At 57.1% G+C, this 15,330-nt stretch overlaps 1 protein-coding gene and 1 non-coding gene across 2 annotated transcripts; both read left to right on the top strand.

The window, feature by feature from the left end:
* The first annotated feature begins 402 nt into the window (after positions 1-402).
* Positions 403-10,778, top strand: LOC149521129 (olfactory receptor 10A7-like). The gene is made up of 2 exons (XM_089774354.1): positions 403-1,351; positions 10,657-10,778. Exons 1-2 carry the CDS (start codon positions 403-405, stop codon positions 10,776-10,778), a joined length of 1,071 nt encoding a protein of 356 aa, XP_089630480.1.
* LOC142821391 (U1 spliceosomal RNA) lies at positions 10,225-10,388 on the top strand. Its single transcript, XR_012898165.2, has one exon. It is a non-coding gene; the product is annotated as a U1 spliceosomal RNA (small nuclear RNA).
* Positions 10,779-15,330: the final 4,552 nt, after the last annotated feature.

Below are 15,330 nucleotides of genomic sequence, written 5' to 3'. Positions count from 1 at the left end.
ATATCCCCTCCTGGCCCAGCTCCCAGTGGAACGGCCCCTCACTCATTTGGTGTTTAGCCACCAGACAGTGACGGGGGTGACTGTCTGACCCAGTGTCTGTCGCATCTGTCAGGGTGTACCCTCTGCTCGAGTCTAGCGCTGCAGGGTTTGAGTGCCCGGCACCAGCTCTCGGGACACTCCCCAGGGTGCAGAGACACTGTATGTTTCACCTGCGCTCTGCTCAGATATGGAACCTGTCCCCCGGGACCAAGAGATGGTGATTCCCTTCCCTGATCTCCATTCCCCACTCCACTGCTGTGCCAGGGCCGGCAGAGGGAGGCGATGAAGAAAAGGCTGCCATATTTGCAATGAATGATAGTTATTGCTCCCAGTGACCCTGTTTCTGTCCCACAGACACACCCCATGGCAACCCAGGGACAAGGAAACCAAACGTCTGTCACAGAATTCATCCTCCTGGGATTTGGGGATCTTCCTGGCCTACAGGTTCCTCTTTTCCTGCTCTTTCTCGTGATCTACCTGGTGACCATGGCTGGGAACATCCTTGTCGTGGTGTTGGTTGTGGCTGATCGACACCTTCACACCCCCATGTACTTTTTCCTCGGCAACTTGTCCTGCTTGGAGATCTGCTACAGCTCCACTCTCCTGCCCCAGCTGCTGGCTGGTCTACTGACTGGGGATAGGACAATTTCCTTCACTGGGTGTCTCACACAATATTCTTTCTTCTGTGTGCTGCAGGCCACAGAATGTTTCCTTCTATTGGTGATGTCCTACGACCGGTATCTAGCCATATGCAACCCACTGCACTACACCACCCGGATGAGTGGCAGGTCTTGCCTACAGCTTGCCGGGGGATCTTGGATAAGTGGCTTGCTTGCTTGCAGTATAACGACAGTGCCAATATCCCAGTTAACCTTCTGTGGCCCCAATGGTATGGACCATTTCTTTTGTGACTTTATTCCCCTTGTAAAACTCTCCTGCAATGACCCTCTGCTGATGGACACGTTGGCGTTCTCAATGTGCTTGATTTTCTCACTGGTCCCTTTCTTGCTCACTTTGGCGTCTTACATTTGCATCCTCAGGACCATCCTCAGAATCCCCTCCACCACCGGGAGGCAAAAAGCCTTTTCCACCTGCTCCTCCCACCTCATTGTGGTGAGCATTTACTATGGAGCTCTCCTGATTGCCTACATGTTCCCAACCACCGACCACCTGAGCCACTTCAAGAAAGTTCTCTCTGTCTCCTACACCATCCTGACGCCCCTGGTCAATCCACTCATCTACGCCCTGAGAAACAGAGAGGTCCAGGAGGCCCTGTACAAAGCTTGCAGGAAATTAAGAACACCCGCATTGGGTCAGACCAAATATCCATCTAGCCCAGTATCCTGTCTGCCAACAGTGGTCAATACCAGATGCCCCAGAGGGAGGGCACACAAGAGGTAATCCTCACTGATCCCACTCCTTTCACCCATTCCCAGACAAACAGAGGCTAGGGACACCATTCCTACACATCCTGGCTAATAGCCATTCATGGACCTAACCTCCAAGAACCTATCTAGCTCTTTTTTGAACCCTGTTGAAGTCCTAGCCTTGACCATATCCTCTAGCAAGGAGTTCCAGAGATTGACTATGTGCTGAATGAAGAAAAACTTCCTTTTCTTCCTTTTAATCCTGCTGACTATTAATTTCATTTGGTGACCCCTAGCTCTTATACTTTGGGAATAAGTAAATAACTTTTCCTTATTTGCTTTTCCAACACCACTCATGATTTTATAGACCTCTAGTGTATCCCCCTTAATCTCCTCTTTTCTAAGATGAAGATCTTTTTAATCTCTTCTCATATGGGACCCGTTCCAAACCCTGCCTCATTTTTTTTGCTCTTTTCTTTACCTTTTCCAATGCCAATAGATCTTTTTTGCGATGAGGCAACCACATCTGTGTGCAGTATTCAGTTTAGGGTTCCAAGATACTGGCCCATTGGGTTGCTTAGTTGAAAATGGAATAGCTGCAGCATGGACGGGGTTAGGGCCAGAATCAAAGCCAACCAAATAGAAGGTTTTATTTCCACTCGCGTCTGGGAGCTTCTTGTCATGCGCTACCAGAGTCACAGCCCTGGGAGCAACGGGGACTCAGGGACCTTTTCCAAACCCTTGGTCCATTATATATCGAACCAATGGCTGATACCCCAGGGACGTACCAACGGGCTGCAGGGGACATGAACTTGTGGCTACTCTAAATGAAAAGAGCTGGGGAGACTGAGCTCAGAGACAGGTGCAGGGGTCAGTCGAGTGCTCTGTGCCTTTGGCCGGCTCTGTGCCGAGAGCCAACCCAGCAAGCTGCCCGTGACCGGCCCAAGAAGACACTAGCCTGCGGGTCAGGAGCAGCAGTACCCGGCCAGCTGCACGAGAACAGCACAGGCCTGGTGCCCGGCCTGGAATCCGATGGATGTTGGAGTCTCTAGAGGCACATGACGCACCATGGAACGTCCCCTGCTTGGTCTTTCCCCCCTTGATAATCAACCTTCAGGTTCACACGCCGCAGGGCTGGTGGGGGCAGCGGTGGGCGGGAGAGCCCGGCCTGGTCACGTGCTGCCTCATTGCGGTATTAAGGGCAGTTTGTACCTGTGAGCAGGGGGGTTAAATCCCTTCTCCCTGCTCCAGCCCCGGTGCTGATTGGGAGACAGAGAACCCACCGAGCTAGCAGCCTCTCCAGACTGGGAGAAAGGGCATTTCCAGGGAGGGCTGCCCCCGCGCTCCAGCTCACATGAGCACGGGGACTCTGGGGATCTCTAGGCAGAGCATTTAGTTCCAGGGCACCAGCGCTTGTGCCTCTAACCTCGCGCCAGCTGGGCCAGAGACCCGGCTGGGCGAGTCGCCCCTTCTCATTGTGGCACAGGGAGGGGGTGGGGAGCAGCACAACCAGAGCTTTTGGGATTTGCCTGAGGCCAACGCAGCACCAGGAGGTGCCCGTGGAGATCTGAGCTGGGATGGTGGGATGTGGAGGCCTGAACGCTGCCAGCTGCCCTAGTGAGGAACCTTAAAGGCGTGTCCCCTTTACATCCCTACAGCAAGAAAAGAAACTCAAATATATCCTAGAAATGCTCATGGGACGGTTACAGTCAGGTCAGTGACAGCTCCCTCCTGTGACACACACAACTGCCTTAAACCACTTAGTTAGCGAAGGTGAAATCTCCTCCTTGAGCCCACATGTGTGATCATAAAGTCTCTTGTTTGTGGGATCCCAAAGGCCTAATGGACCCACTGACATGGCAGGTCACTGTCTGACAAGCTTCCTTTAACCAATCAGGTGAGGCGCTGCAAAAGTCCCTTGTGATGTCACTGCCACACCACCGCTGCCTTGCAGGGCTCCTGTGTGACGTAGTGGGGGTACCTGGCTGGTTTCTATGCTGCTGGCTCTGGGGGAACCCCCACTGGCTGCCGTGGGTACCACGACCCAGCAAAAGAGGATGAGTCACTATGCAAACCAGTGGCCAGACACCCCCCATGGAGAGGAACAAAGGAAGGTGGAATGCTGCCTTGGCTGGGGGGCAGGGCTGGAAGTGAGGGAGTTGGTTGCTGGCTGTCGGAGGGCATGGAGGAGAGCCTAGGGGAAGGGGCTGGAGTTTAGGGGCCCAGTCTCCCCCATCTCAAGGGGGCCTGAGGCATCCTAGCCCAGTTCCTGTAACCAGATTACATCTGTGCTGCGCTGTGCTGGAGGAGCAATAAACCACCCTCAATTCCACTGGCTGGTGCAGTCTGTTTGTGCCATTTCGGGGTGCAGGAGACGGGGGACCCCCAACGCGCCGTCACACTGGTGCCAGGAGTGGGATGCACTGCACCCCGTGGATGGAGCTTCCAGCGGCGAGCGACAAGGCGCTGTAGAAGCAAGAGCCCTGGAGCCAGGCGTGCTGGAGACAGAGCGAAGCGGTTCCTGGGAATCGTGGGGCGCTGCAGCACTAGACTGGTGAGTCTGCACCGAGGGGCCCAGCGGGCAGATGGCCTACGCCCGACTCTTGAAGGCAGAGCTGGTGGGGCTGTGCAGAGAGAGGGGCTTGCCTGTGCAGAAAGCAACCAAGGCCCAGCTGATTGCCCAGCTGGAAGATAATGACCAGCCACAGGGCCAGGATCTTGTCCCCAGGGGAAGCAGCCAGACCCCCCCTGAGAGTGTGTCAGGCTCAGAGAGGGGGAGGAGCGCTGGAACCCAACGGAGAGATGAGACAGCGTCTCCCGGGAGGCCTGCAAGCCGTAGCCCATCTAGGGCAGGGGACAGCCCAGCGGAGCTGCGGCGCCTGGAGATCCAGCTGCGGATCAGGGAATTGGAAGTAGAGGACCGAGAGAAGGAGCGCCAGGACCGAGAGAGGGAGCGCCAAGTTCGAGAGAGGCAGCGGCAGCATGAGCTGGCCATGGCAGAGCGGAGAACCGGCGGGGCACCGGCTGCGCCAAGTGCGGATGGGCCCCAGGGTCCCAGGACTGCCAGATGCTTGGAGAGGCCCATGGTGGCCCAATTGAAGGACATGGGTGACATAGACGGGTTCCTCAGTACCTTTGAGAGGGCCTGTGGACTGCAACGGGTTCCCCCAGCTGACTGGCTGCAGGAGCTCATCCCCGCACTGAGCCAGGAGGCGGCCGGAGTGCTCAGTCAGCTGGAGGACCTACAGCCAGGGGATTACAACCGAGTCAAGGAGGCCCTGCTGCACAAGTTCGGGCTGACCCCCGAGATGTACAGGAAGAAGTTCCGGGGGGTACAGAAAGGGCCACGGGAGACCTATGTGGACCTGGCCTCCCGCCTGGCGCAATACTGCCGCAAGTGGGTGTCTGGAGTCGGAGCCCAGACCGCAGAGGAGCTGCTCAAGCTGGTCATGATGGAGCAGTTCTATGAAGCGTGCCCACCCAAACTGAGGCTGTGGCTCAAGGACCGGAGACCAGAGAACCCCCAGGAGGCCGGGAGACTGGCAGATGAGTTCACGGAGAGCCGGTCCGGGTGTGAACGGGAGTCCCGGAGAGAGAGGGAACCGCGCAGAGACCGGATCTCGGCTGAGCGATGGAGGGAGTCAACTACGGGGCGAGACCAAGGAACAGGTCGTCTGCGCCCCAGAGAACCAGCCAGGGCCTGGACAGAGACAGCCCAAAGCCTAACTTGCCATCGCTGTGGGCAAAAAGGCCACAAGAGGGCTCAGTGCACCAGGTCCCAGGACCGGGGACTTTCCAGGGTTAACTGGCTGGGGCGGGAGGAAGGGCAGGCTGCCCCAGAGGCAGGGGCTGGCAGGCAAACCTCAGCTGAGAGAGAGGGGAAGGATGCTCAGTGCACCTCCCCTGGGAGGTCTGATTCTCAGGAGGCGGATTTCTCCGTGTACCGGGTGGGGGCAGGACGGCCCCTGCGGAGCGAGTGCCTCATACCCCTGGAGGTGGATGGTAGGAAGGTGACGGGCTTCTGGGACACGGGGGCGGAGGTGACTCTGGCGCGATCCGACATAGTGGCCCCAGAGCGGATACTACCCCACAGCCAGCTGACCCTGAAGGGCATAGACGGGTCCCCGTTTAAGGTGCCGGTAGCCCGGGTGCATCTGAAATGGGGGGCCAAGGAAGGCCTCAAGGAAGTGGGGGTGCACCCGCACTTGCCCACCGAGGTGCTGATGGGGAATGACCTAGAGGAGTGGCCCCATGAATCCCAGCGGGCTCTAGTCACTACCCGGAGCCAGAGCCAGCGGGGGGCTGACAACGTGGGTCCAGGGAAGGACTCCTGGCAGCGTCCTCAGGGTCCCATCCCAGTGGACACGGGGTCCAGCCAGGCTGGGACTCCGGACCTAGGCAGAGGTGGGGGACAGGTCCCGATCCCTGCCTCAGCAGCTGAATTCCAGGCTGAGGTGCAGGCAGACCCCTCCTTGCAGAGGCTGAGGGACCAGGCTGGCCTCCATGCAGCTCAGCCCCGGGGGAGAGGTGGCCAGGAGAGATTCCTGCGGGAGCGTGGGCTCCTGTTCCGTGAGTGGCTCCCCCCCAGGAAGGTGAGGGCATGGGGGGTCCAGCGGCAGCTGGTCGTCCCCCGAAAGTATCGCCTCAAGCTGCTGTATTTGGCCCACGATGTCCCCGTTGGGGGCCACCGGGGGATCCGGAGCACCCGGCTGAGGCTGCTCCAGCACTTCTACTGGCCGGGAATCTTTACGGCCGTGCAGCGGTACTGCCGGTCCTGTGACTCCTGCCAGAGGGGCGGGAAGGCCCAAGACAGGAGGAAAGCGGCTTGGGGGTCTCTACCCCAGATAGAGGACCCTCTGGGCTTGCTGAGAGAGTTATGGGAGGGGAAGACCTCCCTGGATGGAGCGTCGGGTGTGGGAGCCACCCTGGCTGTCCAGAGAAGGCTCGCTGGGCTCATGGCCCCGGCCCGAGAGACCCTGGCCAGAGATCAAGGCCAGCGGAAGGGTGGGTGTGACCCCCGAGGACAGGCCTGTGCCAGTCGCCCTGGAGCGGGGCGGCGAGTGGACAGAGGGAAGCCAATTCATGTGGGGCCTCGCCACGGCCGGCCCGAGTCAAGGGGAGCACCCATGTCCCCAGGGCGGGTTCCCACGCAGAGGACCCGAACTTCCCTAGGTCACGAGCGGAGTGACCCTGCTCAGTTCGCTCTCGGAGGGGGAAGAACTGTGACGTAGTGGGGGTACCTGGCTGGTTTCTATGCTGCTGGCTCTGGGGGAACCCCCACTGGCTGCCGTGGGTACCACGACCCAGCAAAAGAGGATGAGTCACTATGCAAACCAGTGGCCAGACACCCCCCATGGAGAGGAACAAAGGAAGGTGGAATGCTGCCTTGGCTGGGGGGCAGGGCTGGAAGTGAGGGAGTTGGTTGCTGGCTGTCGGAGGGCATGGAGGAGAGCCTAGGGGAAGGGGCTGGAGTTTAGGGGCCCAGTCTCCCCCATCTCAAGGGGGCCTGAGGCATCCTAGCCCAGTTCCTGTAACCAGATTACATCTGTGCTGCGCTGTGCTGGAGGAGCAATAAACCACCCTCAATTCCACTGGCTGGTGCAGTCTGTTTGTGCCATTTCGGGGTGCAGGAGACGGGGGACCCCCAACGCACCGTCACATCCTGTTCTACCCCTGGCCCGCCCCTTGGCATTTTTGAGCTGCTCCCCTGTGCGGCCCTCCCACTCAGAGAGTTTGCAATCGGACCTGTCAGTGCAGAGATGGGAATAGCGATTGTGGGGCCAGTTTGTGCCAGAGCCAGCTCTAGGTTTCTTGCCACCCCAAGCAAAACTTTTTTTGGCTGCCCCCTTTTTTTGTTGGCTTTTACACATTTGCACTTTCTAATTTTTTTTTTACTGTTTAAAATTATTTAAAAATGAAAACTGAAAATGTGTAGTTAGTGAAATAAAACAGTTTCCTACTAGTGTCCTCATTTTATTTTAATAAAATCACAATGACCAAAACCAAATTGATAGACCAGAGAGGGAGGTCCAAAAGCCATGCTTACAGAAAATGTGCAAATAAGGAGAAGTCCTGTGGCACCTTATAGACTAACTGATTTATTGGAGCACAAGCTTTCGTGGGCAAAAGATGAAAAGTGGTCAAAAGTGGGTCTTTTGCCCACGAAAGCTTGTGCTCCAATAAATCAGTTAGTCTATAAGGTGCCACAGGATTTCTGGTTGTTTATGCAGATTCAGATTAACAGATTCACAGATAATAAGGATTGTGAAATCTGTTGTGTCAAATGTATTGGTAAACTCTTGGGGGAGACTATATGGACTCAACCAAAGATGCCGGCTCTTTTGGGAGGGTTCCACTTCTTAGGTGGAGGGGTCCACGTTACAATGATAGCTATAAGAAACTTAAGTGTTGTGCATGCAGAGACACAAGGCTGAGGGGTATGAGGCGCTCAGGGCAGGAGCTGAGAACATGGGGGTGCATGCCACAGAATTGAAGAGTATGAGGGGCTGAGGGCAGGGAGCCGGGGACATGGGGGGGAGGGGCACATGGCTGAGGGGGGTTGGAAATAGTGTGTGAGGGCTTGGGGCTCAGTGACATTCTCCTTCCGGCTGGACGAGACGTTGGGGCAGGATCACTGTGGCCAAATGGTGGCCTATTCTGCTTCCCCTGTTATTATCGCTACAGAGGGGCTGTGTCTAGACTGGCCACTTATTCCGGAAAATCAGCCGCTTTTCCGGAATAACTTGCCAGCTGTCGACACTGGCCCCTTGAATTTCCGGAAAAGCACTGATGATCTAATGTAAAATCATCAGTGCTTTTCTGGAAAAACTATGCTGCTCCCGTTCGGACAAAAGTCCTTTTCCAGAAAACTGTTCCGGAAAAGGGCCCGTGTAGACAGCAGAGATTTCTTTTCCGCAAAAAAGCCCCGATTGCGAAAATGACGATCAGGGCTTTTTTGCGGAAAAGCACGTCTAGACTGGCCACGGACGCTTTTCTGCAAAAAGTGCTTTTCCAGAAAAGCATCCTGCCAATGTAGACACGCTTTTTCCGAAAATGCTTATAACGGAAAACTTTTCCGTTAAAAGCATTTCCGGAAAATGAGTGTAGACGTAGCCAGGGAGTGATGCCCCCTCTATCCTCTCCTATGGCCAGATGGGGGCCGGACCACGAGGCTTCTACCAGGATCGGGGTCAGGGACAGGCCTCCATTCAGGAAAGCATCGAGGAATTTGCTGAACCCCAGCTCTGTGCGGGACACAGTTCTCCATTTCAGCCCAGTTCTTGGTCTCTGGCTGCACATTACACTCTACTCTCAGCAGTGTCACTGGCTGAGGGAGATCTGCGGTAATATTTGTCTTGTGCAATATTAGTCTACAGGACTACAAAAGAGTAGAAGTCGAACCCACGTGTGCAGAGCACAATGACTGGGCCACCTCCTCGGAACCAGTTTTATTTCTTCCGAAGTACCCAAAGTCAGCGCCGCTGGGAACCCGCTGGCGGGCCAGGGACACCGGATGGGAGGGTTTGGCTTTTGCTAATGTTCCCTACGCGATTCTACAACACTAAGCACTGTCCAGAAAACCCTTAAACACCCCCTGCGCGCAGAGAGGCGGGTCGGCTATTCCCAACCGGTCTGGGAGTGTAATGGACAGACGAGCGTGCAGCGGTCACAGGGCAGCAGCGCACAGCTCCGGCCGCGCGGGGCGGGAAGTCCCAGCCTCTGGAGGGGCGTTTCGGGGACTGGCCGCTAGTGACACTGTCTGTCTCTGCTCTGATTGCCCCTGACGGCGAGACACCGGCCCCTACAGCAGCGGGGACAGTCCCAGGCGCTCGGCCCTTATCGCTTCTCTACAGCTGCTGTGTCCCCGGGACTCCCTCTCTCCTCCCTTGGCTCCCTCAGCTCCCGGCCCCGCAGCGCTTCCCGCCAGCCCCGGTCCTGTGGATTTGAGCCTCCAGGCTGCTTCCTAAGGGCCCCCAGGAAAAAGGGAATTTCCTTAGGGGCAAGCAGGCAGCGGAAAGAAACACAGACCCGGCCTGGGCACTCTCGCTCGGGTAGCTGGGAAGAGGAGTCCGCGGGGCTCGAACCCCCCGCTTATTATCTTGTCTCTCCTGCTTCCAGTCGAGCTGCCCTCAGGGACCCGACCGGCCCCTCCGCAGCGCTGTTCCCTCGCGCATCCCTGCACACCGCGTCCTTGGGAACCGAGAAGGCTCGACAGAGTCTCGTCCGCCTCTGGGGCCATCAATTCTCGTTCCGTGGCCAAGTCACCACGGGCTCTGAGCTGGCTCCTGTCCCGCGTGGCTGTTGTGACGCGCTCACTGTGACGTCACTGCCTCCCGAACTGCCTTCAGCTGAGGAGTTGCAAAAGGCCCTTCTGATGTCACTACCCCCCCCCCCCCGCGCCTCCTTGAAGGGCTTATCACACCCATCCCCCCATAAAGCCTCTGTCAGTCTCTGGGGCAGACACCAGACTCTCTTCCTGCCCCATCTACCCCTCCCGGGAGAAACTCCCCCTCTGGGCATCTCCCGGCCTCGTCTGTGTCCTAGGCAGGCTCCGGTAGATTTTAGAGGAGGCCGCGGGCCAAGGGTCTCCCGGAGCAAATGTGTGCGCGCGAGAAGCATTGTGGGAGTAGGAGCAGGCTGACGAGCGAGTCCCTAATTTGCAAGCTGGGCTCTGGGTGGGGAATGGGGGGGCGGGGGAGGCAGCTGGCAGCAGCGGGAAGCGGTGCGGGCGGGGTTTTTTGGAGGTGCAGGTGGGAGCCACCGTGATGTGAGAGTTCGGGGCGCTTGAGGGCTGGCGGGGGCTCTGGGACAAGAGTTTATACTTACCTGGCAGGGGAAATACCACGCTCAGGAAGGTGGTTTTCCCAGGACTAGGCCCATCCATTGCACTGCGGGTGCGCTGACCCCTGCGATTTCCTCAAATAGAGGAAACTCGACTGCACAATTTGTGGTAGTGGGGGACTGCGTGCGCGCTTTCCCCTGGTATAATTGCTGAAAAAAAGACAATCTTATTTCCGCGATAGGGAATTAAGCTGACATGAGTAACTCTTACCTATTTTGCACCCATGCAGTTAAACAGATTCCCCAAGAACTGTTCCCGGCCGTGTATAAAGCAGGGTTAATGTTTAACGCTAGGAATTGTGTTCGCTCCGCTTTGGAAGTTTTTCATCTTAAGTATCATCAGTTTATTTCCCCGCGGGGCTGGGCTCGTTGCTCGTTTTTGTTTCTTTGCTTTTTCCTTGTCTGGCAGGAGAATGGTCTGACCAAAACCGCGTGTTTCTCCCACCTTCTTGGGAAGTTCTGATCCAAGCTACAAGCTCCCCGCCCCCACTCACCTCTGGACCCAGCTTGGATGTTGGCACCCCCGAGTAACGCAAACGTTTAAGAAAACGAAGGTCGGAAGAAACTGCCCCGGGGCGCTCTCAGGGCGGCCGAGTGATGTAACAAAGCGGCCCACTCCAGGGCCTGCCTTTCCCCTCATGGGTGTTCTGGTCTCCGAACTCAGCCGTGGGTTCAAATCCCGCTCCGGGCGCCGCCTTTGTGCGGAGAAGTAACCGCATGTCCATGTCCCCCTGTCATTGCAACAACACGCGCTTAGGAATCTGCCGGTTCGGGGCACCTGGACAGGTACGTTCTGGCTCGTTCCCCAGGAGATACTTGGTCTTGTCTGGGCTTTGGTAGGCTGGGGAGGAGGCGGAGGGGAGAAGCGCAGCAAACACGGATCAGAATCTGTCCCTTCTCCCTGAGGAAACAGGAACCCAAAGGGCGCCAAGAACTATTGAAGCAAAATGCAGGACAACTTCAACTACCCCAGACTAACACGGCTACATTTCTATCACTATCCCAGAACTATTGTAACTCAGACAAGTATCACAAACGCTGGAAGAGCTTCTGCAACGTGCCCGGGGCTGGAGTGGGTGGGACGGTGGAGCGGGATCACAGTCTAAAACCCGTCCCTGCAAGGCCGCATCGCCATCACCGCGGATTCTTCCAGCACCAAGTATTATCTGCGGCTCAGCTCGCTGACAGCTGCAGACACCGCCACGTATTTCTGTGCCAGACACAGTGCAGGGACCGGCACAAACAGGGGAAGCGGATTCTGAGCATGGCAGTGAAACCAGAGCAGCAGGGAGAGCTGAGACCTGAGCCTCGCCCCTCCCCACAGGGACACGGACAGGGATTGGTCCCGCCGGCACGGAGCAGCACAAACCCACCCACCTTCACGCAGGGGATACTGCAATGGGAACTCCCTGATTTAAATCCCCCGTTTCTCAGAACATAGAGTCATGGGACTGGAAGGACCCAGTAGGGCGACCATCCTGACCAGTCCTCTGCCCTTCTTGCAGGGCTCAGTGTTAACTCAGCCGTCCCTGACAGGTGCCAGTTCCTGCATCTGGGGTTGGAACTAGCAAAATCCTTAATCCGGATTAGATCTGGTAAAGAGGCTGCCTTCCATTCACACAGAGAACCAGTTTGGAATTGACTGCAGCCTGTCCTGGCTGGGCTGCTGGGTAACTCTGACCCTGGCTGTGACAGGGGGAGCAGCTTTGAAATAGGACATGGCTGATCTCCAGCCTTCGGTCAGATGGGGACTTGTGTCGATCTGGCCCCGCTGTGGGGAGTGGGCCCTGCGGGACCTGGCTCCGAGCCGGTAGGAGAACGTGGTTCTTTAGAAGCATCTGAGGCTCTGGGTCTATTTCCGCTTCCTAATATGGCCCTGGCTGCTGGACAGGTCAGAGAAAGTCTCCCGGAATCAAACACTCGTGTGTCTGTTCCCATCTGCTTGTGTCACAGGGTGCGTTACAGACACTGGCGGACAGACAGACCCCACCCCTCCCTTCAGCGATTTCCCTGCTGCCCATTGTCAACGGGCTATTGGCCCGGGGCAGAGGAACCAGCAGCGGGACATTCTGTGTCCAGCCGGACTCTGGAACCCCCCTGACAGGAGACAGGACAGCGCGACGCTGCGTCACACCCGCCTGGGCCCCCCCCGTTTTATTGGCCCCCTCCCCCGGCCCATTTCCTTTCAGCTCACAACAAACCACCGCACCGCTGTAGGTTTGCAGACTGCTGGCTGTTTGGAGTCACACGGGCGAGTCGCCTGTCCAAGGGGGACTGAGTCCCTTTCAAAGAGAAACCACGGCAGCCATGCAAGTCCAAGGCTGCACGGGAAACCTCAGGAGCTGTGACTGGGTCTTAGCTGGCGCGGCCGGGCTTCCCAGGCGAGGCATGAGACAGGCCAGGAGGTTTGCGCAGCAAACAGTCCCATAGGAGGGAGGCGGCTAAGAACCCGCGCGGCTCGTGTGTTTCTCCCTCTCAGCCGGCGTCGAGGCGGGAGGGGAGCGACACCCGCCCAGCTGGAGGTTTTGCGCTTGGGCTCGGGGCTGAAGCCCTGAGGCCGAGGCCGAGGCGCAGCTGCTGGGAGACGGGCTCCTGTGACACGGCCCGGCCCCTGAATCTTGCCGGCCACAAGGTGACCTCACTGATTTGCTCTTCTACTTCTCGGTGTCCTGCCTCCCAAATGCTGATCAGTCTAGTGAAAGGTGACAGTTTTCTCTCTTTGTTTGGGGAGCAATGGTCTTGTGTTTGACCCTCGGAGGCAACAAGCAATATGATTAGAAGCAGCTCCTGCAAGCAACAGATAAAAACAATCACCCAGAAAGACAGCCTGGAAGTGCTCAAGGGAGGAGGTTGATGTTGTGGAAGCTGATAGCTCGTCAGCATCCACACCCCTCTGAGGGCCCTTCCCTCTGATTTGCCTCCTGTTCTCGCCAGACAAGTGTTCTCCTGCAGGGCTTGACCCAACGTTCTCTGAGCGAACGAGACTCTGTTCTGCTCGCAGCGGCTTTCGAGCCAAGCTAGAACCATGTCTCGGACACTGGGGCCGTAGAAGGCCCCCTGCAATCTCTCCTTTCGGACATGTCAGTCCGGGCCCCGGTGCGCTGTGCTAGGCGCTGCACGTTTGTCTTTACCCAGACCGAGTCCGCTCAGAGCCTTAGTCACAGTCATTCCAGTACCAATGACAGATGTTTGTACCTTAGAAAGAGGGACACTTGTACATTACGCTACCAGCCCGTTTAAATCTTTCCCTGTCCAGGCTGCCCCTGCGATCACAGCTCCCAGAGCCCTGTGTCCAGGCAAGGACCAGCTATTGGCTCGGAGAACCTTCCCCTCCTCAGGGCTGGCTCTTCCCTCCCTCTTCTCGGAGCCGAGGCCGCCTCTCCGATTGGAACCTCACAGAACCCCCGTCGGCTCCTGTGACGGCGCGTTGGGGGTTCCCCGTCTCCTGCACCCCGAAATGGCACAAACAGACTGCACCAGCCAGTGGAATTGAGGGTGGTTTATTGCTCCTCCAGCACAGCGCAGCACAGATGTAGTCTGGTCACAGGAACTGGGCTAGGATGCCTCAGGCCCCCTTGAGATGGGGGAGACTGGGCCCCTAAACTCCAGCCCCTTCTCCTAGGCTCTCCTCCATGCCCTCCGACAGCCAGCAACCAACTCCCTAACTTCCCGCCCTGCCCCCCAGCCAAGGCAGCATTCCACCTTCCTTTGTTCCTCTCCATGGGGGGTGTCTGGCCACTGGTTTGCATAGTGACTCATCCTGTTTTGCTGGGTCGTGGTACCCACGGCAGCCAGTGGGGGATCCCCCAGAGCCAGCAGCATAGAAACCAGCCAGGTACCCCCACTACGTCACAGCTCCTCAGTCCGCGCAGGGAGCAGGAGCCTCGAGTTCACCTTGAGCAAGTGTCGGTTCACGCTGACAAGCAGGGGCCAGACTGGAGGTGAACTTGGGACCATTCTACCCACTCTGATCCCTGCGGGAATGTCCGGTCTTTGAACATCGCCCGCATTTCGGGCTGCAGCTGAGATCAGGACACTGCTGTATTAACCATGGTGCAAGTGTACAGGAAGAGAGAAATCTCCCCCCCCCAAATCCTTGAAGGTAATATAAGACCATAATAATGACTATCCTGGGTCAAATCAAATGTCCATCTAGCCCAGTATCCTGTCTTCTGGCAGGGGCCAATCCCAGGTGCTCCAGAGGGAATGAATAGACCAGGTACTCATGAAGTGAACCGCCCCCTGTCACCCGTTCCCAGCTTCTGACAAAAAGAGGCAGGGGCACCATTCCCACCCATCCTGGCTAAGAGCCATTGATGGACCTTTCCTTTATGAACTTATCTAACTCAGTTTTGAACCCTGTTAAAGTCCTAATCTTCACAGCATCCTCTGGCTAGTAGTTCCACCAGCTGACTGTGCATTGAGGGAAGAAATACTTTGTTGATTTTAAACCTGCTACTTATTCATTTCATTTGGTGACCCGCAGCTCTTGTGTTGTGGGAACAAGTAAATAACTTTTCTTTATTTACTTTCTCCACACCAGTGTTGTATTTCCCGGGAAGAAAGAACCGGGACTCAGACTGTCCCTGCGCTCTGTGTTCTCCTCTGACAGACAATCGCCCCGCCCCGGTCCTAGTCCGACAGGAGCGTGTGGGCTGTTCGCATCCATCCCCGAGTGTGTCCTGATCTCTGAGGGGCCCCGCTCGCCCTGCTCCTCTGTCTGTTCCAGCCTCGTTCAACCTTGTGACTACACTGACCCTATGTCCGCACGAGCGGGGTCCCCGAAACCTCTCTCTCCCGGACCAGAGGAGCTGATGAAAATTAAGCCCCTCACTGATGACCGAGAACCTGTGCTCAGACCAGGCAGCTGATTCTTTCCCCTCGATACTCCACCGCCCGGGGGTCCTGCGGGCCATGGCTGTGATGCCTGGCCTGGTGGTGCTCGGAGGCAGGGGGCACAGCTGTCGGACTGGTGGTCTTTCTCTCCCCATCCAGATCTGGGACCAAGGGCTGGGGGAGGGGCTTGGGGCACAGGGACCACTTACCTGGGCTACTGGCAGGCAAAATGGTGAGCTCTGCCCCC

The sequence above is a fragment of the Pelodiscus sinensis genome, chromosome 30 (genome assembly GCF_052426305.1).
Source record: "Pelodiscus sinensis isolate ZL-2025 chromosome 30, ASM5242630v1, whole genome shotgun sequence".
In the NCBI taxonomy this organism is placed as follows: Eukaryota; Metazoa; Chordata; order Testudines; family Trionychidae; genus Pelodiscus; species Pelodiscus sinensis.
This window is presented reverse-complemented; position numbering and strand designations above follow the sequence as displayed.

Coding starts and splice junctions, on each gene's coding strand:
- LOC149521129 (XM_089774354.1), top strand. CDS start 403: ATGGCAACCCAGGGACAAGGAAACCAAACGTCTGTCACAGAATTCATC. Junction 1,352..10,656: donor ATTAAGAACACCCGCATTGG/GTCAGACCAAAT, acceptor CTTGTCTGGCAG/GAGAATGGTCTGACCAAAAC.